Here is a 27370-nt window from a genome sequence, read left to right as displayed (position 1 = left end):
GGAGCCAACAGTCAGCACCTACAGTGTGACATGCTGGGCCATGAATGAGAGTAAGAAGCTGCATTTGTGACAGCTGCCTCCTTAGCACTGTGTTGTGATCAACTGACTGAACTGATCACGGACATTTGGCATTTATATATCATTAAACATACCTACTGCCCGAAGAGTCTGAGTTCACAGTGCTAATTCTAAGTGTCATTGTGTGATCCCCGCCCCCCAGCAATTTGCAATGTATGAACCAAGATTTCTGTTGGGGGCAGGGTAGTGGAATTGTTTTAAAAAGGTGGACAAATCCATATATACACAAAGCAATGAACAAAAAATATCTCACTCATGTAATTTACAAATATGTACAGAGAGAGTCTGTGATGAATAATTTGAAAATCTTACAAAATCCATGGTGAATTCTGACACTATCATGTAGAGAATCCTTGACATTTTTATATTAGCGTAGGTCCTTGTGAAAAATAGAGAAAAGACAAACCTATTGAGTCAGAAAGTACATCAGTGGTTGCCTGGGGCAGAGGGTGGAAATGAGGATTACCTATAAATGGCCGTGAGGCATCTTACTGGGGTGATGAAATGTTCTAAAACTGGATTAGGGTAATGGCAACAAGACTTAGTGAATTTACTAAAAATCATGAAATTGTATGTACTACAAATGGACACATTTTATGGTATATAAGTGATACCACCCTAAAGTTATTAAAAGATGCAGACTGAGATAGCATTTAATAAAAAAAACACCAGAAAACAGTGGTCCTTGAGATGTTCTATTTATTTTTTTCAGACAGTGTCTCACTCTGTCACTGAGGCTGGGTGTAATGGCATGATCATGGCTCACTGCAGCCCTGGCCTCTTGGGCTCAAGTGATCCTCCCATCTCAGTCTCCTGAGTAGTTGGGACAAAAGGCTCACACAACCATGCTCAGCTAATTTAAAACTTTTTTTTTTTTTTTTGTAGAGACAGAGTCTCACTATGTTGCCCAGGCTCATCTCAAACTCCTGGACTTAAGTGATCCTCTTGCCTTGGCCTCTCAAAGTGCGGGGATTACAGACGTGAGCCAGCACACCTGGCCATCTTCATTTCAAATGTGAAAAGGGACAAATAAAAGTCATCAACATTATTTACAAATCATTCCTTAGAGACTGACACTCTTGTGAATGTTTTTGTTACACTCGACGTTCATTCCCTTTGCTGTACCCCCTGAGCCTTGAAAAGGGGAAATTTACATTTATTCACATAACACATGCATAACACCAACCCTCCAAACACAAAACACACCAACACACATCTGTTTGTTTGTGTTTCTACCAAGTGCCCTTCCTCTGGCCAACCTAGAGTATGTTAAGAAGGCCTAGATAGACTAGGATAAAGTATTTTTAGCTCTCTTCTCTTACACTGTGACTTTTATGGGACTGAATAAAGTTGGCTGGTATGGGGTTGGGGCACTAATCCAAAGACTCTGCAGGACTTCAGATCGGGCAGGACACATGCTGAGCATCCCTGTTCCCTGGACCACCTCCTGGTAGATGACATCATTGTTATCATCCTGGTTCCCCTCCAGCTTTGTACTCAATGCCAGGTGACCATGCAGTACTGCCCTTTGAGAGAAATAAATCAAGGAGTATAACTACCAACAAATAACCCTTAAAAGTATTTAATAAAAAATCTCTTCCTTTGAGGAGAAAGAATAAAAGATGCAAAGAGCTTTGAAACGGATCTTTCCCAGGTTTTTACAGATGCTTTGGGTCGGCCGCATGCAGCCTATTCCCCACTGTTTTTTTAGTATACGATAAGAGGCAGTTATGGTGCCATTTCTAGAGAAAATCTTGTAAATTCTGATTTTTAGCCTTCTTTTGTTTCATTCTCGCCTCAAAAATGTTTGCCTTTGCAGGCTTCCTTTAACTCTAATGACATCATCTATTCGTGGGAAAGTGTGCTGGAACATACAAAGCATTTAAACTCCAGACTGCTGCTTGCTGGAGTGAGGTTAAGATAAGGCCCTGTGGAAAGTCATTTGAGTGATTAGGGCTGTCCCGTGCTGCCCCTCTGGCAGTGTCCCTGGTTGGCCTTGCCTCTTGGCCTGACTACAGATCTGAGGGTCCATTCAGTCATACTGAACATTTTTGGTAGTAAAGAAATTCGTTGCTTATTCGAGTATGTGAAAACAAAATATACTTGCCCTTTAGGAGCCTCTTGGGGAAACTGATACCATAGCCACTGTGAAATACTGGCTCAGGGTAAAGTAACTCTGTTTTCATTTCCATTTAAGCTGATGTGAAATGTAGCCATCCAATTAAATATGTATGCACACTGTCACAATGGCACCTCTCGACACTGTCTGTCTGACTTGAAATGTCAATGTTGACAGGAGAAAGCTCATGGTCAGTGAAATTGCAGGAAACAGAAGCACCTTTGGATGTGTCCACCTCACTAGAATTCCTAACATAGGGGAAAATGAAGACAGGCTGAAATTTACTTGGTTTTTCATTTTTCAATTGCTGCAATGTAGCTAAGGTAAATACCCCAGGAAGCTTAACTCGTTCATCAGTGCATTGAAATAGAAAGTAAAGGAGATCCAACATTTTTGAGGGTCTACTATGTGTGAGGCTCTGTGTTGGGTACCTTATAAATTCACTCTCATGTAATCCTCACTACAACCCTGTGAGATGGATTTTCATGTTCCTATTATTCTGGCTTAGAGGAGTTAAGCAATTTGCCGCTGGGGGTGTCATACATCTAGTAAGTAGAGGAGGGAGGGTTGGGTTTCAACACAGGTCTACCTGCCTCTAAAGCTCATGTTATTTTATAACCCCTTAGTGCATAGTCATTGTGCTAAGACTTTGCAGAACTTCTCTGAGACGGAGACTGTCAATTGTCAATCTATCTGTGAGCTTTGCACCGAGAACAACAAATCTGTTTGAAGTAGGATGGGATGAGAAGAAATGATGGAATTAATCTGATTCCCTGCTGACCTTCAATGGAGCTCAGAATTCAGAATGACTGGACACAATTTCCCAAGGAGAATATGTTGTGATGAGTGGGCATTTTCGTGTTCCCTCCTGACCACATCTCTGCTGTTAAGTGAAGAGTAGACTGAGTGTGTTTACTGGTGAGCCCTTGGAATAACAACCTCCATGGTTCCCACTCCTACTTCTGCTCAGAGATCTAGAATACTGGAACGTAATTTCCAAAGCTGCCAGTAAGCCTTGGCAGAACATGACTGCTAGGAGGGTGTCTTCAACATGCCCTTCCTAGGCCCCACTGACCAGTACCTGGGTGGCTGTGTATCATAGTTATGTTTGGTCTAGCTCGGGAAGACCAAATCTCTCTTTGTGTTCAGATTCATTAGCAGCACAAGGCTATGCTGAGGAGGATTATCTTGGTATTCTATGTTTTTTATTTTGCCAGCTGGGTCAGAACTGAACATCTTTCAGTGGTCTTAGTGATTACATTTTTACATACAGGAAATGCTAATAGTTTATGGGTATAGAACTGGATCTTGATTCCTTTCTGAATTTTTTCAAAGCATGGACTCCATTAGGTGTTTTTCATGCCAAATAGAATAATAACAGTTCCTAACCTTAAAGAGTTTAAATGTAATCTTACTGTTGCATGCCTTGAAAGTAAAAAATAATAAAATTGAGGTAAAGAGAGAAATTAAAAAAAATTCTTAAAACATTTGTAAGGCATATAGAAAAGAGTGTACATAATACTTTAAAAATAAGTCCAAGATGGCATGATAGAGGAGCTAAGTACCAGATTATAAAAACGAGATAACATGGATTCCACAGTTTACCATTCATGTGAACTTTGACTAAATATGGACAAGTCATTTATTCTCTATGAGTCTTTTTTTCTTCATGTAACATGAGGATACTAGTAGTTACTATCCTATAAGCTATTTAGTGATTTTAGAAAGGGCCACTACAGTTACATCCAGGCATGTGGTACTCCATACATCTCCAGGAGGGTCACTCAGATTATGGGGCCTCTTGGAGTATGCAGCATACAACCTGTACAACCATACAAGTTACTTTAGGGTCCACTGGGAAGTAAAGCAACAGGACACAGTAAATTAAGTTGTAAAGTACTTGCTGTTTAAGTGTTCTACAGAATATCTTAGTTGTGAGAGTTAGAAGCCAGAAAATTAAAAACTGAAAAATATAAGCTATCAATAGCTGTTTTTCTCAATTACTAAAAATAATAAAATGTTTTATAGCACAGTGCTGAAGAAACAGAAAAAAATCATTTTCAGGGGAAGGATCTGAGCATCAAAGCAAAAAAAAAGGTTGAAAGGAGGAAAAATCATTTCATATCACTTAATGACATAACCTAAGTAAGATAATAAAGTATATACAGTGCCTATGCCCAACATATAGTAGAGCTTTGTGGTAAAGTTTAAAAATGTTCCCTCCCTGCTCAAAACTTTTCCCATTTATTCTCATTTTCTGGTGTTTTCTATTCATTTTGACTTCTTTTTAGAGTTGATCTCAGTGTAAATAATAATAGTTTCCTGTATTTTATGCCAATTTTCAGTTGATACATTCTCTGAGATCCATGCTGTTACTTAATCTTCTTGAAAACTTTGTTTGAATTGCCATGTATCATTAGGTTGATTTTACAGGCAAGAAAACTGAAGCTCAGAGAGTCACGAAATTGGTTAAAACCACACAGTAAGTAAGGGTTAGAAGTCCAGGTTCCTGAATTCAGCTCTAAAGCTCTCTTCTCTCTATCCTCTTGGTGCACAGTCATTAACACCATGCTAAAAGAACATGGTGAATAACCAGGATAACCAGTTTTATCTATCAAGTTCTTCCTATGGAATTCAGAAGTCTAAAAGTGTTGTAATTTAAAAATGACACAATTTTCCCCCAACATGAGGTTTTATTTTATTAAAAAGGTTCTACATACAAAATTAGGGGGGATGGTAGAAACCAAAACTATCTATCTTCTTGTCCTTCATGCCTTAAAATCCTTAGAGGGAAATAATTCCTATTTGACAGAATCCGAGGGATAAAAGAATATTCAAAACATAGGAAGGACACAGAAAATCATGCAATGCCAGGGACTAAAGTACAGTCTAGTATACCCAATTTTTAAGCTTTTCTGGCCAGGTAGCAACCAGCTGGTACCGGGAACTAATGGTAGAAGTCAGCAAGCATCAGGTACAACCCCCACCAAGACAAGTGGAGAAAGATGAAGGTAAGACTTAATGGGGGCCGGGCGCGGTGGCTCAAGCCTGTAATCCTAGCACTTTGGGAGGCCGAGACGGGCGGATCACGAGGTCAGGAGATCGAGACCATCCTGGCTAACATGGTGAAACCCCGTCTCTACTAAAAAAAAAAAAAAATACAAAAAACTAGCCAGGCGAGGTGGCAGGCGCCTGTAGTCCCAGCTACTCGGGAGGCTGAGGCAGGAGAATGGCGTAAACCCGGGAGGCGGAGCTTGCAGTGAGCCAAGATCTGGTCACTGCGCTTCAGCCTGGGCGACAGAGCGAGACTCCGTCTCAAAAAAAAAAAAAAAAAAAAAAAAAAAAAAAAGACTTAATGGGGCAACACCCCCCCCCCACCACTCATCAGTATCTAAGAGTTCTCCCTGCAGTTAAAAGAGGATGCTTACTTCTATTTATTTGAAACCAATAGGAAAGAGATGAAAGTCCGTATTTTGAATCTGGGATATAAGCTGGAATGTCCTGGCCCAATATATCCATGGCTTATCCAAGTAAATAACTGTAAGCCAAAAGAATGTCCAATGACTAAGTGGCCCCTAGTCCAAAAAAAAGACTGGGCTCCAAATACTCCTTCTTAAATTTCTTCCCTTTATTTTGAACCTGTTTTTCCATATAAATAATGTGATATATAACAGTTATATACTTGTGTTAGGTTACTGCAAAATTCAGCACTCCCGAGTATACCTAAGGGTTTTTGTTTTTTTGAAATGGAGTCTTGCTCTGTCACCCAGGCTGGAGTGCAGTGGTGTGATCTCAGCTCACTGCAACCTCTGCCTCCCGGGTTCAAGCCATTCTTCTGTCTCAGCCTTCTGAGTAGCTGGGATTACAGGTGCCCACCACCACGCCGGGCTAATTTTTGTACTTTTAGTAGGGAAAAGGTTTCACCATGTTGGCCAGGCTGGTCTTGAACTCCTGACCTCAAGTCATCTGCCCACCTCAGCCTCCCAAAGTGCTGAGATTACAGGTGTGAGCTACCATGCCTGGCCTACCGAAAGTTTAAAAAGTACTCGCCTGAGGTCTGGGTCTTGGAAGAAGGGATCATAGGAGAGAGAAGACCAAAAAAATACCTTGCTCCTCATCACAGTTCCCACCATAGCCAAAATTATGAAAGAGGAAAAATGTTTGTTCTGAGGTCCTCAGTTCTCTTAAGTTTACTTTTGTCTCTTCTTACGACAATAACCTTCTCAGATATGTCCTATTCGAGAATAAGCAACACTAAAAAACATCTATCTACCTCCCTCAATAACTTCAATTCTTAACTATCTCTAGAAGATATGAGGAAGAAAGCAACCTGATTGAACTAACTTGTACTAATGTGTAAGTGACTGATTTGTACATTTATTTATATATACAACCCACAGACATACACAGATACACAATTCTGTGTTAGCTAGGCACCATTCTAGGTGCTAGAGAAAAGAACAAGGTTTCTCTTCTCATGAAGCTTACATTTTAGTGGACAGAGTTAGAAAATAATAACATTCAAAAATAAAAAAATCTACAAAGTAATACATATATAAAATAGAGTGAAATGGTACATAAGAACAGGTTGACTACTTCACAGTTGGCGACTATAAAAGGCCTCTTTAAAGATATCATTTAAGACAAGATGTAATTGAAGACAAAGAGCCAGTCTTGTGTAAATGAAGGGGATATGAGACAGTTAGTACAATCCAAAGAAAGGAACGAGCTTGGTGTGTGGATAGAAAAAAAGGCCCACGGGCCCAAAGAACAGCAGGCAAGGAGGAGAACAGAATGGAAAGATAAGCAGGGGCCAAATCACGTTGGTCTTGATAAGACAGAATAATGCCTTTCAGAGTTTATCCTAAGTTAAATAAGCCATTGGAAGATTGTAAGCTGTACTGTGGCCTGATTTACTGCTTAAAATGATCTCTAGCAGAAGCAGGGAGATGGATAGAAGGCTACTGCAGAGATCTGGGTGAGAGAGGATGGCTGTGTAGACTAGGATGGTGGTGGTAGAGACATAGCTAGATAGGCTCAATCAAGACATACTTTAAAGGAAAGGTCAACCAGGTGCAGTGGCTCACTCCTATAATTCCAGCACTTTGGAAGGCTGAGGCGGGGGTGGGGGAGATCACCTAAGGTCAAGAGTTTGAGACCAGCCTGACCAATATGGTGAAACCCTGTCTCTAATAAAAATACAAAAATTAGCTAGGCATGATGGCACGCACCTGTAGTCCCTGCTACTCGGGAGGCTGAGGCAGGAGAATTGCTTGAACCCGAGAGGCAGAGGTTGCAGTGAGCCAAGATTGCGCCACTGCACTCCAGCCTGGGTGACAGAGCGAGGTTCCATCTCAAAAAAAAAATAAATAAAATTAAAGGAAAGATCTGTAGGACCTTTGACCATGGTGAGGAGGAAAAAGCAATCAAGGATACCTGGATGGATGATGACTTGTTCTCCTGAGAAAGGCAAGATACAGAAAGTAGGATTGGTTAAAGGATAAGGCCACTGGGCAGTAGAAATCAACAATTCTGTTTTAGATATAGTAATTCTGAGCTACAAATTATATGTCTAGCTTCAATACAGGGAAGGCAGCTAGTATATGAATCTAGCACTTAGGGGAAAATTGAGGCTGAGGATATACATTTGGCAGTCATTGGCATACAGATGTCATTTACACCATAGAGACTGATGTCCAGGAAGTGAGCATGGACCAAGATGAGAAGAAGGATGGAGACCAGTCTTGGGCTTACTCCAACATTTAAAGGTGGGAAGAGGCTATTTAGGAAGCCTCTTCCTCCAGACAGATAAGTCTGAAAAATGGTGATTGGGGAAAAGGAGGCCCTTTCTCTATTCACAAGCGTGGGTCTTCAAGCTCTTGCCGAAATACCTAACAGTGAGGGTAAGTGAAGACCTTTATGAATCCTTCTCTGCCAGCAGATTATGAGCATTTGCTATTAGCTGGTACAAGGAAGAAGCTTTGTCTCACATGAAAATTGATAAGCTTTCCCCCATACACTTTGAATGGTACGGCAAAAACACTTTTGATGAGATACGTAGATACTAAATCCTGCCTTGAGGCAGGAGGACTAACAGGAAAGTTTTCAATGTCCGTCTGGCAATTAGAATCCAAAAGTCTAACCTAGAAAGAAGCAGCAGAATATCAGACACTAGGAAGGGGCCCTTCTGTTTCCGGAAAAGTGCCAAAACATCAGCCTAGAGAAAACGCTGGGCGGCCCCAGGACCGCTGCTGACTAAATAGTAGGCTATAAGAGAAGGGAATTATTTTTCTTTATTCTTCTGCCTGTAGCAACTGGGCTTTGTCATCTAGAAACAATAGCATCATTTTTCTTAGGAGTCACGATATACAATAAAACATCGCTCTGAATCAGCAGCGTTGAAAAAATCAGAAATATGTTCATCCAACAGCCTGTTCAATTTTCAGTTTTTGGAAAAACATGTTTATATAGATATGATTATCTGAGATTACCTCTGAATATATTGTTTGGGGAGCTTGCTGCACAGTTAATATTTAGCAAATTATGGAATTCTCTCAATAACAGAGCAAAGAAATCTGTGTCCTGATGGAAAGCATTTATGGCAGTGTAGGGAAACTGTTTCAACAACGAATGATTCTGCTGTATTTTCCTCAAACAGATTTTCTTACCTCTTGATGTCTCCACCTGGGTTCTAAGTAAGTTTTAAGTGGTAGAACAAGTGACTCCTCTAAAATTAAAGTTTGCTGTAATCCATAATTCACGTTATAGGGAAAAATAAATTTTAATCATAAGGCTGCCACAATTTTCAAGAGTTTCTTAAGAAAGACACAGAGGCCTTTTGGAAGACTGACATTTAGAAAAAGCCAGCTTGAGGGTATTGGATAAGAGGTATTGGGGAATAAAAAACATTTTCAGGAACAAGGATTTCAGATAGGAAAAGCATTTTTTAAATCCTTTTGAGAACGAGATATATTTGGTTGGACAAACTGCTGATTGTGGACAATTGTTATGAGACATAATTTTTGCCTTTATGATCATTATTTGCACATATTCTCCTCAGGGACTAAACCCATGACCAACAGTGTGTGCTAACTCAGACACAATGTGGTTCAGTGACTTAAACCTTAGGAAAAGTGGACTCCCAACATGTTCTCCTATAATTACCTCAGATAGAAGCAATGGACAACCACAATGTTTATTCCTTTAGTTTTATATATAGTCTCTAATCAAAACACCTTAAGAATATTTTAAGTTTTTATTTCTGCTTGGTAAATTTCTGGTAATTCTGGAAAAAGATGCAGAGAAAAGAACCAATATGGAACTGCTGGAATGTAGTTGGGATTGAGAGGGAGTCTGCTCTCCTCTAAGGGTCAAGGGTCAGCTCAAAGACTTCAAACAGCCCTGCTTGCTAAGGTGAAAGTAAGAACCCTCTAGGTCTCCTAGCTCCTCCATTCCCTCAGTTGGTTACCAGAAGCGTGTGGAGTCTTTAATCAGAACCCCCAGGCAGGCAGTCAGTTGCATAACACCATGCCTTATGGCTGATCAGTATAAATCGGAATACTTCATCCATGGTTAATGAATGAAGTGTCCAGATTTATACTGTTCAGATCATCCTAAATTATTCAATATAAACAATCACCAGAAATACAATTTTATTAATTTTTTTCTGTGTCCCATATGCTTTACTAGATGCATAATTTGCAGGTATTTTTTCCAATCTTGACCATAATTCTGCATGTTAAGTATGATTATCTCTATTTTGCAAATGAAAAAACTGAGGCTCAGAGAGGTTAAGTAACTTGGCCATAGTCACTGAGACAATAAATAGCAGCCTGAAGAAGAATAATGAATTTGAGTAGAAAGAAATACATGATTTAAACTGTAGCTGTTTTCAGACTCAAACCAAAAGTCAGGCTTGCCAACTATGGCAAATTTTAGTAGAAAACAAAGTGACTATATCAGGACTGTCAGAAATATGGAAAGTGGAGAGTGAATAGCACCATTAGCACAGCTGTATTTACTTCTACTCCTGCCTTTTTCCAAGTCTACTGTAACGCTTGTCGTTGGCCTGGTATTTAGTTAAGAACGTGGGTATTGTTGCTCAAAGTAAAGCCTATATATCTGTCAAGATGCTAATTAGTGCTGGAGAGTAGATCCAGAGTTTCAGTTACAATAAGCTCTGGTGTGTACCAAAGTCACTTGTGAGCTTTATAACCCACATTCCTGGGCCCTGTCACTCCTAGATCTTCCATAGGTTGTTGATGGTTTTCAGGCATTTGTATTTCTTGACAAGCTCTCAGGTAATTCTGATCACCACCAAAGTTTGAAAATTATTGCTATCAGTGTTGTTTGGGAGGATGATGTCTTATTCAGAAATCTGAGTGAACATAATAAACTACAGCTGTAGGTCAGAAGAAAAATTCAGCTTGTAAGGAGTGCATGAAGGGATGTTCATGAAATATACATTTGGCCTGTCCACTTTTGTCAGGATTACTTTTTTCCTGTCTTGATCAATGTCTACTTTCTCTTTCCTCTCATTAATATTTGGGTCAAGAGAATATCAGGGCTCCAGTAAGTACATTTTCCTAGTTACCTAAATGAATACAGTTTCACAGAGATCATTAAAATGTTACCAAGTATATAAAAGACAGAAATTTGGTTCTTAAAGCTGACTCTATATTTTTGTTTTGTCTTTTCAAACGTGCTCATTGCAATGGGAAGCTGATCTGAAAATCTATCCATCAAATCAATCTGGTCTCTTACAGGCCATGGAGACCCTCTGGGGATCTGGGAATGCTTTCCTGTCATTGCAATCACACTGACCGGCTTCTGAACCTTGAGAAGGGCCATGACAATGTTCCGGCAGTGACACTGTTTATACCTCTGGGCTCTTGTCCTTCATAGGTCTTGGTTTGTTGTTACAGCCCTTGAAATTGTAGGAAAGAAGGCGTCAAGAAGGCAAATGAACTTCTGCTACTGGGGGAATTATACATGAAAGTAATTTCTACCTGGCACTGATGTTCCAAGTGCGACGAACACGACTGCAGTCACAGAATCTTTCAGGCCAATGGTGCAGCCAAAGTGGGAAGCCAGGTCTCCAATGAAAGCTGTCAGTAGGCCAATCATGAGGATGGAGACAATGAAACACGCCCAGCCATTCCAGTATTCAGTAGGGGGGACGAAGGCAAAGAGGACCTTCCAGAACACAGTCAGAAAGTGCATCACGTAATCAAAACAGGAGGGCAGCTTCTCTTCCCCACATTCATCGTCGTCGTCATCTTCCCCTAGAGAGAACGGAAGGAAGCACATTTCATCACAACCTGTGCTACCGGGTCTTCCTCTCTCTCAGTCTCTCCCGTCTAGCCCGGTCATCCCTCAACTCTACATGGCAGGAGGCCATGAGAGGTGGGTGAAGTTTAGGGTTTTCCAAGAGTTAATCATAACGAACGAACTAATTATCAAGACACTGAAATACCTCTTACTTGTGGCTCATTGGTCAATGGCAAAAAAACTTAACTCCTACCCATTTCTGCTTCCATGCAATCAATACACCCTTTCTACTTTCACATCTGGTGAGACTTGTCACTCAGAGAAATGAAAATGATTTCTTGCAAAAGGTTGGCAAGCCCTGTGTCAGCCTGAGAAAGAACGCTCTTTTGAAGAAAGACAACTGTAGATGGAGTTCTACCAGGGTTCTTTTCTTGCAACTTGAAGTTCAACTCTGGGTTATATAATCACCTACAGGATAATCAAACAGGGCCGTTAATCGTGGCTGTAAGCCTTGCATATTTCTCCAGCATCATCTCCTGTAACTATTTCAAACTCAAGCCTTGGAATTACTTGCCAAATAATTATATGCCAAAAAATGAAATTTATTTGCATTTTTCCAAACCAGATACACTTTCTCCTACTTTTGTTCTTTAGAACTAAATGTGCTTGGCATATCCTAATTGCTCCACCCTTATCCTTCCTCACCCATCCTTTAAGACTCACTTCCTCTGTGATGCACTCTCTGACCTCCCCCGAAACCCATGCTGGGAACTCCTTCTCAGAGGAACCTCCCAACACTTGTAACTCTGGATCAGTGGTCCTCAGAGTGTGCTTCCTGAGCAGGTGGCACAGAGAACGTGTTAGAAATTCAAATTATCAGTCCTACTGAAGCAGAAATTGGGGAGGGGGTGGACAGCAAGCTGTGGACAGCAAACTGGTCTTGAACAAGCCCTCCATGTGACACTGATACATGTTCAAGTTTGAGAACTGCTTTTCTCAATTGTACATGTTCATGTTCCTCTCTTCTCCAGTTGACTGAGAACCCTTCCAGGTCAGGAATTTATGCATTTCTGTGTCCCTGGTGTTTGGTACCATCTCCAGCATGTAAAGTAAGGTGGTTAAGTATGTGTTAAATGAAGGAATGCATGCAGAAATTTCTATTGACTTTATATAACTATGCAATTACGTAATTATATATATATATGTATCACAGTTTTGCCAATTAAGTCATACTATCAACATACAAAGAAATGCACAAAGCGTAATATTTAAAGGAACTAGGAAATAGATAATAGTATCCCAAAATGGAGATTTCACTTATAATGTGAAAGTAATGTCCATTGACACGTTTTAAAATGAGGATACTGAAAGTCATCTTTTCTTGAAGTGGTGGCAAATACATGTGTTATGTGGCCATTTTGGAAAGAAGAACATCTCCTTGAAGTCTTTGTTCACCCGTTCCAACCTTGTCATCAGGGTGCTACTTTACTTGGTCCCACTAGTGCAGCCGGCAGTAGGTGGGGCTGCAATTTTGACCTGAGACGGCCAGCATAGAGCACCTGTGTGTGGTCTTCGTGAGACACTGTGGTGGGCAAGCCATCGGGTGCAGATGATGATTGAGAAAACCCTCTGAAAGCACAAGAGATTTAAGGGAAAAACACCTCTCAGAAAACATATAAAGAGGAATGTCTGGATTTGTCTTCTGTCATTTTACAGGAAAAGAGAAGAGGCAATGGCCTGCTCTTCCGTGAGCACATGGTTGGAATTAAATAAATACACTTTGGAGGTCTGTGAAGAAAGCAGCCTCATCTTTGAGGCTTTAGATAAACTGCTGGGAGAAGCCGCTGCAGATGAGTGGAACTGCCTTTGCAGAACTCCCCAGTGAGGAGCTTGAGTTAGGTCAGCTCATCAGAATGTTTGTGAGTGTAAAAGCATTGCCGACCATTCCCTCTGCTGTTCATGCAGTATTTATTATATCAACTTTGCCTGGAAGCAGAAGATACTTTTTAATAAAAACACCTGGTATGGGCTGCACTGTGCCTCCCCAAAATTCATATGTTAAAGCTCTAACTGCTAGCACCTCAGAATGTGACCTTATTTGGAAACAGGGCCTTTAAAAAGGTAATTAAGTGAAAATGGAGCCATTAGGGTGAGTTCTAATCCAATATGACTGGTGTCCTTAGAGGAAATCAGGATGCGCGAGAGACACCAGGGATGTGCGTGCACAGAGGAAAGACCATGTGAGTGTTCAGTGAGAAGACAGACATTTACGAGCCAAGGATATTGGTCTCAGGAGAAACCAAACCTGGCAACACCTTGATCTCAGATTTTCAGTTCCCAGAACTGCCAGAAAAGACATTTCTGTTATTCAAACCACCCAGTCTGTGGTATTTATTATAGCAGCCCTAGAAAACGACAACAGCCCTTCGGAAGCCTCCCTATGTCATGACACGGAAATGTAGAACAACTACTGAGCGTTTCTATTACCTACTCTTTTTGTTTTTGTTTGTTTCCTTATACATTTCTTCTTTTTTCCTCCTTTTACTTTTCTTCCCACTTCTCTTTTACCCTACACTTTAGCTCCAGGTAGAACTTCATGTGAGAGAAGAAATTTTCAGGGTTTATTTGAAGGAGGAAGGAAGAAGAAAGCCACATTAATACATTCCCATTCCCAGCCTCTCCTCTTACCCACTTCCCATTCCAACCGGGGCTGGGAAGGGTACCTATACTCAGAAAAGTTGAGAAAAAACACTAGGTTTTCTAGTTGTATTTATTTTGGATCATAACCTTTTTAATTTCTATATTTGTGAACATTTTATAATTTCACAGGGCATATGAATAAAATGCTTTCGAGAACATTTTAATCAATCATTCACAGAAACATGAACTATGCTGCGTTTTCTCCACAGAATTACTTAATTTGGGGCATCTAAATCTTAGTTTGAAGACGAGCAAGAAAACACATAAGCTTCTCAGAAGACATGTCACTTATAACTTGAGAGTAGACATTATATTTGTCTTCAAGATGGAAATAACACCTTTCCCATGAGAGATGTACATAGGAATAATTAGATCATCTTTGTAAAGTGTCTGAGAATATTTCAAGGAATGATTATCATGGTAGTTATCATTATTTCCCTCTATTTAAGACTGTTACTGTGTTTCTCCATCATTATTTGTTTAGTCAACATGCTGGGTCGTAAGGTTACATTCTAGGTTTTTAAAAACAAAAATTAATTTTGCCCTCTGAAATTACCTTCATGATCAGTTAATGCAAAATGTGTGTGTATGTGTGTGTGTGTGTGTGTGTGGTGTGTGTGTGTGTGAGAGAGAGAGAGAGTTCTTCCTGTAGGCTTCCAATATCACAAAGAATCTTAAATGTTTTAATGCATAAGTCTGGAATGGGAAGCCCATCTGCTTTTATAACATTTGAAAGGAAAAGTGGCCTCCCATCCTTTTCTCCCAGTGAGATTCTCTGGGATCTCACTGCTCTTCATAAATTTTAATCTCCAACTCAGACATCACTTAAATATTAAAAAACGACCACGGACTGCCATGCATGATGCACAATTACCCTGTCTTGGGAAAGGACAAAGAAATATTATGTTCATCCATCACCATCTGGACTACACTTAAAAGTCTGTTCTTTCTTTGGGAAGAGTAGTGAAACATTAAAAAATCCTAGGAGCATCTTTTGTGTGACAGCAAAAATGATGGTAGTATGCCTGTTCTGTGGTTGTGTATGTTCACCAGCCTAGGGTTCTTGGAGGCTACGTAATTCTTCCAAGTCCCTTCTCTGTGTTAGAAAAGAAAGACACGTTGGTGGGTTTGCTTTTACAGAATATCGAGTAAATTCCTCATATCTCAGAATCATTCTTTTCAGCTAATGGAAAATAACCTATATTTGGTTAATCCTTCCTAGTGCCTTTTAAATGGCTTCCCTGATACACATGGGACTTCTTAAATATAACTACAAAAATAACCAAATCATTAAAAATGCAGATAGTGCACAGGGCGTCAGTTCAGCTATTGATGTAATAGTACTTGCATCGTTCTGGCTCGGAAGCATGAGAGCAACGGCATCATCAGCATGACTGACCGTGAAAGACAAACCCCTGGGCTTGGCACATATCTTTTAAACAGGGATTTCTTTACATCTCTCTCTCTACCTGCTCAGGGCTTGGATTCAGGGAGAGCTCTGAGAACCACAAAAAGAGACTGCTGGAAGGTAATGGACACTTGGGTCAGAAGGCTTAAGTCACTTTATAGTTCTGACAGCTTGTTTTGGGGCAGGACACTTAAATTTCCCGAGCCTCAGTTGCTCACCTGTCAAATGAGTTTCCTAACTCCCACCTCCCAGAGCTGTTTTGGGGACTGGAAGAAGAAATGCTCAAGTCCTTTATAAAACGGTATGCCTCTTTATAGACAAATGTGCCATATTCCATTATTGTTACTTGTCTGAAGGGAGGCAGTAAATCAATACAATGTGAGTATCCTGATTTCACTGAATCTAGATTCTGTTCGAATGAACCATTACCATTCATTTCCCCAAGCTGCTTGCTTTTAAGAAAAGAAAGAAAAACAGGAAGGGAACCTGGTGGGGTGTCTCTTAAGTGACAGGCACTGAGCTAAATTCTTTCACACACCTGATCTTATTTCATCCTTAAAATAACCCTACAACGTGGGCATTATTAATCCCATTATACATATGAAGATTCTGAAGTTCAGAGAATTTATGTGACTTGCTAAAATAATCTCACATAGAATTTAAGTGACTGACTTGACATTTGTTCTAACAGTCCAGGGAAAATTTTACTATAGAAAATGCCTTATGGAAGAAAGTTGGGGAGTTTAGTATCACATATTGATTCAAAGTTTGAGTCAGAATGTTTTTAATGCCTGGTGTTATACAGATACAGTGGTACCTTTTTTTTTTTCTAGGAATGTGAAAATATTGAGGTGCCATAATCAGTATTTGTATTCTAATACTTTCTAGATATGATTTTTTGGGTTGTTTATTTCTTTGGCAGAGCCAGCCATATTCTCTTTCTCAGACCCCTGGGGACCAAGAAAACATGGGAAATAAAAAAATCAGGTAAAAGCAGGGGATCGTGGTGTGACTGTTTTGGAACCTCTATTTTTTATATTTAAACATTTGTTTAAAATTGTATACATTTGAGATTAACAATGTCATGTTATAGGATATATTTAGATAGTAAAATTATTATAGGGAGGCAAATTAACATCTATCATTTCATCTAGTTACTTTTTCCTGTGATAAGAGCAGTTGAAGTCTACTTATTTAACAAACATTTCTAATACAATTTCATTAGCTTTAGTCCCCATGTGGTCCATTCCATCTCTAAACATGTTCATCTTTCCTATCTGCTATTTTGTATCCTATGACTCTTATTGCCTCCAGCAACGCCTGGCCATAGTAAGATGGTAACCACTGCTTCATTCTCTATCTCGGTGTATTTGAGCTCTTTTCAAACATACATATATTCCACATATAAGTGAGACTATGCAATATTTTTCTTTCTGTGTCTGGCTTATTTCACTTAGCATAATGTCCTCCAGGCCCATCCATGTTGTGGCAAGTGGCAGAATCTCCTTTGTTAAGGTTGAATCATAAGGAATCTCTCCTTTAGGGTGTGACAAGTTCTTATTTCCGTTTCTGGTTGCCAAAGGTCAACCATCCAGTTCTGAATCAAACATCCTGGTTTGCCTCTAGCTTATCACCCTTGAATTTGGGAAAGTGGCCTGAATCATCACAAGTCTGTATGTAAAGCAGTCTGGAAAATGTATGCTGCTGTTCATCTGTGGATGTGTCTGACTTACAATTCTTTCCGGGCACTCAATAGGCTTTATCCTCCAGAATTATGACTTTTTTTGCAACCTGACATACAGTAATTACAAATCAAATTCTACTCTCCTGTTATATATTTCTGTTTCTCTTTGCTTTAAAGGTTCTGAGAGAATCATAAAGTATAAAAGATGAAAGACCTTAGCAATCAGCTAAGAAAAATAAAACTGAGAATGGTGATTCAGTTGATACATTTTTGTTCCCTAGTTTGCATCTCTGTGTATCTATCTGTTTGTGTATGTGTGAGAAACCGTGCATGCATGTGACACCATAAGGGCTAGCGGTTTTTACTGTTTTGCCCATAAAATGATCTGAAACTTCTTTTCTCTTTCTTTTCCCTTTTACATGCTTTTACCTTATGTCTAGTGAGAAAACAATGACCATCTCTTCCCACTCTTAATGGCCTCTGCCACTAAATTCAGTAACCCAAAGATTTATTCCCAAACAAGAGTTTATCTGTCTTTTTTTTTTTTTTTTTTTGTATTTTGGAGATGTGCAATAAACATTTCTCTATAACTTAATTGGTGGGAAGTACTTAACATATTCTCTGATGCAAAGTAGAAGATGTAAACAACTTTTCTTCTAAGTATATTGAAAGACACTTCCTATCAAAGACAGCTCAAAAAACAATTGGTTCGAATTCCTAGATCTATGAGTTGCCAGTACACAGAACAAAAATGTAGGCATTTTCTTCTACCAACTGAAACGTGGGTTTTAGAAAATACCTGAACATAAAGCTTCAGGAGGGTTTTGGACTGTGCCAAGTTCAACCCCTGCTTAATGTAAATTTCTTTAAAAATTCTCTGCTGAATGGTTACTTATGCCGCTTCTCAGAGTTTCGGCTATTAGGGAACTCATAATCTCAATCCAGGTTTAGAGTCTCTGGCAGTCAGCTTGGGCTGTTAGGTTCTACTCATTTGTCCAGGCCCCATTCCCTAGGCCAGTGGTCCCCAAACTTCTTGGCACCAGTGACTGGTTTTCTGGAAGACAGTTCTGATGGTTTCAGGGTGATTCAAATGCATTACATGTATTGTGCACTTTATTTCTATTATTACTATGTACTCACCATAATGTGGAATCAGTGGGAACCTGGAGCTTGTTTTCTGGCAACTAGATGGTCCCATCTTTGGGTGATGGGAGACAGTGAAAGATCATCAGGCAGTAGAGACTCATAAGGAGTGCACAACCTAGATCCCTAGCATTGGATATCAATACTGTTGTACATAAAATTTGAGTATTTGTAACTTGGACTACTGGACTGTTCTTGAATGGGGAAGACACTATACAGGCTCCATTAGCCATCCCTACCTGCTGCTTCCAAGCCACAGCTAATCTGTGGGCCATCCTGCTACTTAAGGGGTTTGGGCCAGGTGATGTGTGACAGTATTGGAAAGGGCCTCAAGAAGGCAACTCACTGTCTATTAATAACTTTTAAACCTGGCTGAAATGAATGAATATCTAGATGAAATCATCCACAGAGAACAGAATGCTTACCAGTGTAAGCCATTAGGGTCTTTGTTGGGATGGTAACACAGCACAAGAAATATTTAATGTGACAGAAATATTTCTCAGCAAATGTAGCCACTGTCAAAATGAAAAATGGATTCACTAAGGAGTTCTAGCTCCGTGCAAGTTTGATTATTACCAAAATGAATCTGTTTAAATCTGAAAACTGATTAGTGTCTCTTGTTCCTAAAAAAATTCCGCTCTATGAATTGAATGCTCCTAATTAATTACAGTTTAACGTAATTAGTCATGTGTGTTTTTGCCCTAAGCTTGGTTGTTTGTAAAATAACTCCAAGTTAGGGTAAGAATCTTATCTTGAAATTCAGAGTGTTCTCTTACCCTTTACTAATTGTAGGATTGACAGAATTCCAAGCTCCTGAAATAGAGAAACATTCCCTGTATACTTGAATACCTAAGAAATAAGGCTTTGTCGAGTAGAATTGATACTCAGCAAGTGAAGATACTGCCTGCCAGTTTAGATGGTTTAGTTACAGTGGGTAGTATGTGGGCACACCAGGTTCTAAGACTGGCCTGAGGACTCTGATAACACTTTGTAAATATCAGCAGCTGTGTCTAAATTAGCCTCCTGTAGTGTGGGAAGTTGAGTCTTGAAGCAACTGTTTGGGCAGTGATAACCCTGTAATTTTCAACAAACATATCAATGTTATGTCCTAGAGAATGTTAACATGTATATAAAGGGTAGATGTATACCCAGGGCTGCTCCTCACGCAGAGGGGCATAAACACCGCCCAGAGCCTCTTAAGATGCTGCTGTGATTCATCTATGAATTCAGGTTTACTTACTGAGTGTTACTTTTATGCATGTAGGTAAAAGTGTACATCCCACTTAGTCTTTATCCTCCCAGGAGCCTGCTGCAGTAGGTATTATTTTCTCTGTTTTAGAGATGAAGAATCTGAGGCTCAGAGAATTTAAATGACTTGCTTATGAGATCTAAAACTCTATCACCTCGCTACAATTACATGACCCATTGTTTCCATAGAGAAAAGTCTCTGCTGTTTGTACAGCAAGAATTCATTCTGATAAAATGTAAGCTCATTTAGCATTGTTTTATGAAAAGTGTAACTGGGAAATACCTCTCCTCCTTAAATTAACTCTCTGGATATGATATAATACACAAAATATTATAGTGCTCTTTCAGAGAATGAATGGTTGGCTCAGTTTTATTCTTCCTAGAATTTTATTTTAAAAAATACATCTTTAGGCAAATCCTCTATTCATGATTTATTTCAGCCCCATTGGGAAGTGGGATTCTCCTCATTTTGGTGGCAAACATCTGTCTCTCTGGGGAGCAAACGACTGTTTGCTCTGGGGAGCAATGACTGTTATTGTCATAACTCTTTTCCTGATCTCAGGATCACCTGAATGGACTCTGTTCTGAACATAGGGTTTGAAAGTTGATGTTCCAGCAAAGTGGTGATGCAAATTGAGTAATAGTCTAATGATGACCTCGGTTTGCACAATACAAAGTGATGGCAGTTGCTCAAGGCACCCCTCATCTGTCTGTTCCTCTTTCCTTCTTTCTGTTGTGATTTTTAATGAGATCTCAGTAAACAGGGCCCTCCACTGACCGTAAGGTCCCATGATTTACTTGTTCTTGGCCACCTCACAGATTCTGTGTGCCCCAGTTTCTCCTTCTGGAAAATGGGCATAGCCAAAAACAACTTTCTCTTTTGTGCTATTGAAAAGGTATATAGTGGCCGGGCGCGGTGGCTCAAGCCTATAATCCCAGCACTTTGGGAGGCCGAGACGGGCGGATCACGAGGTCAGGAGATCGAGACCATCCTGGCTAACATGGTGAAACCCTGTCTCTACTAAAAATACAAAAAATTAGCTGGGCGAGGTGTCGGGTGCCTGTGGTCCCAGCTACTCAGGAGGCTGAGGCTGGAGAATGGCGAGAACCTGGGAGGCGGAGCTTGCAGTGAGCTGAGATCCGGCCACTGCACTCCAGCCTGGGCGACAGAGCAAGACTCCGTCTCAAAAAAAAAAAAAAGGTATAAACAAGACTTTTAAAAGAAGTTATATGCTTACCTATAGTCAATAGTATATGCTTATATACATAGAAATAGTTATATGCTTATGTATTTTTAAGAGAAGTTATATGCTTACATGTAGTAAACTTAGTTTTGGTTTGAGGGAAATTAGTTGATTAGTGGAATTCAGATGGAGAATCTCCTTCCCTCACTGTGGGTGAACACTTCCTTTAGAGGGTAGGTAGGCTAAGGTGGGAGCTGATAATCTTGTTTGTCTGCTGTGGCTTTCTTGTCTCTCATAAATAGTACACAACATGCATCATGATGTTGTGATGTTTTTCTTCAATATCGACCATCTGGAAAATCTCTCTTTCCCTCTTATTATCAATAAGTCAGTGGCCTATCTTTTTTATTTGGTCAAGGCCTGGTGCATATTCTATTAAGTCTATAGGTTTGAACTCTAAAATATTTTGGGTCACTGTTTTGCACCTCAAGCCCAGGCTGAACCCCTAACCTGGAACTCTAGGAAATCTTCAAAGGGAATGGGGTGGTTGGAAGATTGACTTTCTTAGTGCCACTCATTTCTTTAGTAAGTATTTATTGCTAACTTGTGTGTCAGGCACAGTTCTTGGTATTGCAAATGCAGAAAAATAAGATCCCCAATCTCATGGAATTTCCATTCTGGCAAGGGGAGATGGTAATCAAAGTAAACAAATAACAAATATAATAATTTCAGATATTGATATGAGCTATGAATACAATGAAATCCGGTGACTGGGAGGGTGAGAAACCCCTCTGAGCAGTTGATAACGTTGAGCTAAGCAGTTGAGCTAAGACTTTAGTGAGGAGAAATAACTAGGTATGGAGGGAAAGTATTCCATGCAGAGAAAATAGCTCATGCACTATTGTTTAGGGAACGGAAATATGCCTATGTTCTACTGGCATTAAACTTTGGGAGGCAAGCGTGACAAGATGGAAAGAGGATTGACTTGAGAATCAACCCTCATGGGTCAGGCTGGGAATCCCAACTTCTGTTTCTCCATTTGTCGTAAATGGGTTCATGAGTAGCTACTGCACCAGGCTGCTGTGGGGCTATTCACCAATTGCGAGACCATTCTCTCACTCAGTGTTGCTAAGGTGTTGGCCAGGAAAGCTTCAGTCTTTGCTTTATCTAATCCTAAGGCATCACATCACCAAGAAGCCCACTGGTCAGTAGGTAACATCAGGGGGCAGACATGGAGTGTCTGATAGTGAAGGCATTGGTTCTATAACTCCAGAAGAAAAATGAGCAATGTTGTATGGTGCAGCAGGAGTCCTGGGTTCTAAAACAGTCTCTCCGTGATCTTGGAGGAGACCCCTCTCTCTGTTCTCAGGTTCTTATTTGTTAAAAAAAAAAAAAAAAAAAAAGAAAAGGCAAGGGGAGGTTAGAATCACAGCTCCTTTCCAGCTCGTTGCCAGGATTCTAAGATGCTCTGTGTAACAGGCCATAAGACACGACACCCAGCCAGACCTGACCAGGCAAAGGCAAGGCGGAGAAGCATGGGGTGGGTTGTATGAGCCAAGGTTTGTTCAGGCGAGTGGCTTTTCATTGCAGGAGTTGGAAAGACAAGGTCTTTATCAAGAGAGCAGACTGTGAACAGCAAGAAGTAATGCTGCCAGTCACTTTTATGTGGCTCCTCTCTGCCTATGGAAGTGTTTGTATGTGGTGTTTTCTCCTTCCACTTCTTTGGATTAGGCTGCAGTGTTTCCCCTACTGAAAACAGTATACAAAGGCTCCCGACTGGGGATGAAAAGTCCCCTCATGCATTGATTTGCAAGCAACAACTAAAACTGTATTCATATTGCAGTAGCCCATGCCAACAAAAGAGCTCTTGGACCCAGTGATGGTGCATTGTTTGCAGAGCGGAGCTGCTGCCGCCCCAGACAAAGCCGCATTAGAGACACGACTTTGGGCTTACAAATAAGAGTGCTGAATCATTCCGGAACCCTTCAATACGGTGTTTTCCTCAAGATTTTATAATACGCAATTTAAGAGAAGAACAGCCCAATGAGCCATATTCTTTTCAGAAATATCAGCTAAAGCATATCCAGGGGCCAGAAAATAATTGCTTTTTTTCTCCTACCCTCTCGTGCTCCCACCTGTGTTTCTGGCCTGCCTTGTTCTGGAAGTGGAAATTGTAGCTACCTTATTCAACATTCTCTCCTGCTACTGCTGCATTTTTAGATTGATAGATATCCTAAATTTGCTTTGCTCACCTACTAGTATGTCCCTAGAATATCTCCCGTAAGTAGTTTCTCTCTGGAACTTACTCTCTTTCTTCTTACTCATGCCCTCTGCTTTTCCTCTTAGGATCATAATTATCAACTACATAACAGTGAAATTTTACTAGGAATACTTAAGAACATTGACAGAAAATGTCATTTTATATTTGCATGTCCAATTTGCACATACACAGAAAAATATATCTTATGTGTACAAATATGTGAATGTTCACATCTACATGTCAAGTGATGTGAAGTTTGATATAGAGAAAACAAATGTCTCAAAATTCTTTTGAAACATGGCGTGTGTATGTGTGTGTATGGATTTATGTAGATTGTTTTCTAGATCAGACACAGTATGATGATGTCTTTTAATCCAGTTATATAGGGATTGGAAAACTTTAATTCACAAATAAATGTATTCATTCTTTATAAAACAAAGACTTAGGATTGCCAAGCCCGTCTTATTGCCAAGCACTGTCTTAGGTGTTAGAGAAAAAGTGATGAAAAGGGCAGATTTGCTGCTGTTTTTTTTTTTTCAAATTTAGATTCTTCCTATGTCTAAGAGGATTTGAGCAGATCTGTACCTATTAATAGAGCATAAGATATTTTAAGACAAAAATAGGACAAAAAAAAGTCTGAAGCAGAAATAAAGGATGCTTTTAGTCACCTGAGTTGACTGAATTTTGAACACGTAGATAAAAAAAAAGACTATGCTTTCCAATGGCCAAAGCAATTTAGAAACCATTGAATTATATAGTTACGATCTTCCAGTTGCAAGATGATAAAAGTTAATTTTCTAGGGAAAAAAAGCTTCTCTTTAGATTAGGAATTTATCATGTTTTCTTTAAAGTTTAGTGAGCGGCATTGTGAGGTTTTATAAAAGATAAAATGCTAGCTTTCAAATATTATACATTAAAGGTAAAAATTAAAATTACAGATAAGTTATACTCCAATGAGGGCAGTTTTAAAGGAGGCTCTGATAAGAACTTTAAGATTTACTTTGTGATATCCAATTCTAATCAAGGATGAATTCACTTAACGTGACCATTAAACAGTATATTTTAAGCATCAAATGTCTTAAGTGACATATTGTGAAGTCAGTATAATTACACACTTTAACATGTATTCTAAGGTAGGTATTGCATCTTGATTAAAGTTAGAGCCCTACATTTCTCTCTTTTTATTAATAAAAAGGAAATTCTTTATTGGGGGTAAGACATTCACAGAAAGCATGTATTTCTTGAAAGGTACTTGAATCTTTTGTATCACTCGCTTACATAAATTCTGGTGAAGCAAACAACCTTCCAATATATAGTTGTTTATATGCAATGAATACAGGTTAGAAAAACCTCCAACGTAGTAAAACAACAGATAAATAGAGTTAATGTGAGGCGGAAGAACAGGCATGAGACCTGTGGTTTGGATACTACCTCTGCAGTTTGGTTTTTTGTTTGGTTGTTTGTTTGTTTTTTTGAGACAGAGTCTTGCTCCATTGCCCAGGCTGGAGTGCAGTGATGTGATTTCAGCTCACTGCAGCCTCTGCCTTCTAGGTTCAAGTGATTCTTGTGCTTCAGCCTCCCTAGTAGCTGGGATTTCAGGTGTGCACCACCACGCCTGGCTAATTTTTTTTTTTTCTTTTGTAGAGATGAGGTTTCGCTGTGTTGACCAGGCTGGTCTTGAACTCCTGGCCTCAAGTGATTTGCCAGTCTCGGCCTCCCAGAGTGCTGGGATTACAAGTGTGAGCCACTGCACCTGACCTCCTCTGCAGTTTTGAATAAGATGGGTCTACCAAGAAGTGCAGGGTGGCAGCTTGGGTGGGACACTCAGCAAGAGCTGGATGTGTAATAATTAAATAGAAGCCAGGCATGGTGGTGCCTGCCTGTAGTCCCATCTACTCAGGAGGGTGACACTGGAGGATCACTTGAGCCCAGGAGTTCAAGGGTACAGTGAGCTATGACGTGCCACTATGATGTGCCACTGCAGTTCAGCCCAGGCAACGGAGGAGACCCCATCTTTTTTAAAAAAAAATAGAAGAGAGACTCTCCCTGAGATTTCAAATGTCCATTTTGTCAGTACATTTCAAACTGAGTAAATGTCCTAAATGAAATGAACTAGGTTACATTTTTAAAAAAATTATCATTGACAAGGGTGGATTGGATAATTTAAAGATATCTGTGAAGTAAAATAATTACTAATTTGTGTGATAAATTAGAACTGTAAATTTCAACTAGCAGTTACACAGAAAGCAAGTTGGCATTTTATTTATGGAAATGAAGGGTCCTTTAAGAGACCCTTTAGTATTTCCATGTCCCAAAGACAACTCACAGGGTCATCTCTTCTAATCCTATTAACTCACAGGGGAGGTTAGAGGTCTTGTCCGGAGCCCCATATCTAATTGGTGGCTCTTTGACCATTGAACTCAAGTATCTAGAGAAGCCAAAGATTCCAACAAAGAATTTAAACACTTTGTCATCTATGTTATATGCACTGTCTATCACAGAGAATGGGAATATTTTAGCTCTACACTGAAACAAGGAATAAAAGCTAAGTTGGATGGCAGCAGTGTTGTTCCTATCTCCTGTTGGTTTCAAATAATTGCTATTTGACCTTTGTTCCTACTTTTTTTCAAGCATGCCAGTGATTCTAAGCATGAAACAACCTACCTAGATAACTAATAACATCACAGAGAAAGACCAGGAGCTTGGAGAAAAGGCTGGGCATTGATTCCATTTTGTTTCATAAGACCTGACACAATTTCTAGCTCCAGATATAGATACAATTCCTACATCACAAAAACAATTTGGAAGTCCCTCTGCATTCTTTATGATGGGATTTAGTCTGGACTTTCTAGGAAATCCAGTAATGGATCCTGCCTGCTTTCTAGGACTGATTCTCTTCTTCCTGGTCTTTCTGCACTTCTGTCCCAGGCTTGCACACTCATTTCCAAACCCTTCCCCATGTGTAACTGAGATTAAAAGACTTGTTAACTTCATCCCTTTTGTCCTGAATTAACTCATCTGAAATGTGAGCACTTGAGACCTAAACTAAAGTTGTAGGAGGGACACCTAGGATCGAGTTGAAAGCCTGCTGGCATTGGACTCACAATGATGGGGTTTCATATTCCAGCTAACCGCTTGCTAATCGTGTGACCCTACACAAGTTATGTAACCACTCTGGGCCTCAAGATCCACTGTTGTAAACTTTGGGAAAAACGACATAGCTCAGAATATAGCTAGGAAAAACAGAAATAATGCCTACAAAGTACCAGCCATGTCATAGAAGCCAAATGGTAACATTATTTAAGCAAAAGGTGAGTCACAGTTTTTTTTTTTTTTTTTTTGAGACAGAGTCTTGCTCTGTTGCCCAGGCTGCAGTGCAGTGGTGCAGTCTCAGTTCACTGCAAGCTCCGCCTCCTGGGTTCACGCCATTCTCCTGCCTCAGCCTCCCAAGTAGCTGGGACTACAGGTACCCGCCATCATGCCTGGCTAATTTTTTGTATTTTTAGTAGAGACTAAAAATACAAAACAAGTTTCAACTTGTTAGCCAGGATGGTCTCGATCTCCTGACTTCCATCCACCTCGGCTTCCCAAAGTGCTGGGATTACAGGCGTGAGCCACCGTGCTCGGCCCTAGCAAAATTTTTAACTGCTTAAATTGGATTTTCAGATGACCAAAGGTTATCACAAGGGTTAAGTAATGAGAATATCACCCATAGTAATGATGTTCAGTAACAGAAGAGATGTTGAGAAGACTCCTGCTTAGACCAGATTTCATGGCAATCCCTTGAAACTCATTTGAGGTACCATTTTTATTAAGAGTTTTAGAGTAGATTAGTCTTCAGGCTGACAATTAGTCAAGTGAATTATTGTCCAGGGGACCACTGAGTCGACAGTATATTAAATAATTTAATTGAGGATATTAATCCACAGAGCATGCATGGATGGACTGATAACAGAAGCATCCTTTAAACTGGAACTAGTGTTCATATTGGACTGGTGGGCTAAGGTGACATGCCCTCTACTTATTATTTATTTAGCTGGAACTGTGTCACTTGAATTTGCTGTAAAGTGTAGTGAGTGTGGACAGGTCAGCTGCATGTACCAGCTGGGCTTCGTGTTGAATGTCTTTCCTTGTATTGTAGAAGATTCCACTGGTGTTCCCGAGTTCCAATTATGTAACAGGAAGATAGGCACTTCTGAATCATCATCATCTCACTTGGTTTTCTTTGAGGCTAAACTTTGACTCTCCTCTCATTCCATTCCTTCTAGAAGAACAG

At 39.9% G+C, this 27370-nt stretch overlaps 1 protein-coding gene across 11 annotated transcripts in view; it reads right to left on the bottom strand.

Moving 5' to 3' along the window:
* The window catches only part of SLC8A1 (solute carrier family 8 member A1), a 395728-nt gene that overhangs the window by 16034 nt on the left and 352324 nt on the right, over positions 1–27370 (bottom strand). For all 11 annotated transcript variants that reach the window (XM_033175908.1, XM_033175907.1, XM_033175914.1 and 8 more), the window contains one exon: positions 11206–11481. In XM_033175908.1, the coding sequence (XP_033031799.1) occupies positions 11206–11481 (276 nt within the window). The remainder of the gene's footprint in view (positions 1–11205; positions 11482–27370) is intronic.

The sequence above is a fragment of the Trachypithecus francoisi genome, unplaced genomic scaffold (assembly GCF_009764315.1).
Source record: "Trachypithecus francoisi isolate TF-2019V2 unplaced genomic scaffold, Tfra_2.0 Lachesis_group17, whole genome shotgun sequence".
Lineage (NCBI taxonomy): Eukaryota > Metazoa > Chordata > Mammalia > Primates > Cercopithecidae > Trachypithecus > Trachypithecus francoisi.
Note: the sequence above shows the minus strand (reverse complement) of the source record. Positions and strands in the feature narration are given on the sequence as shown.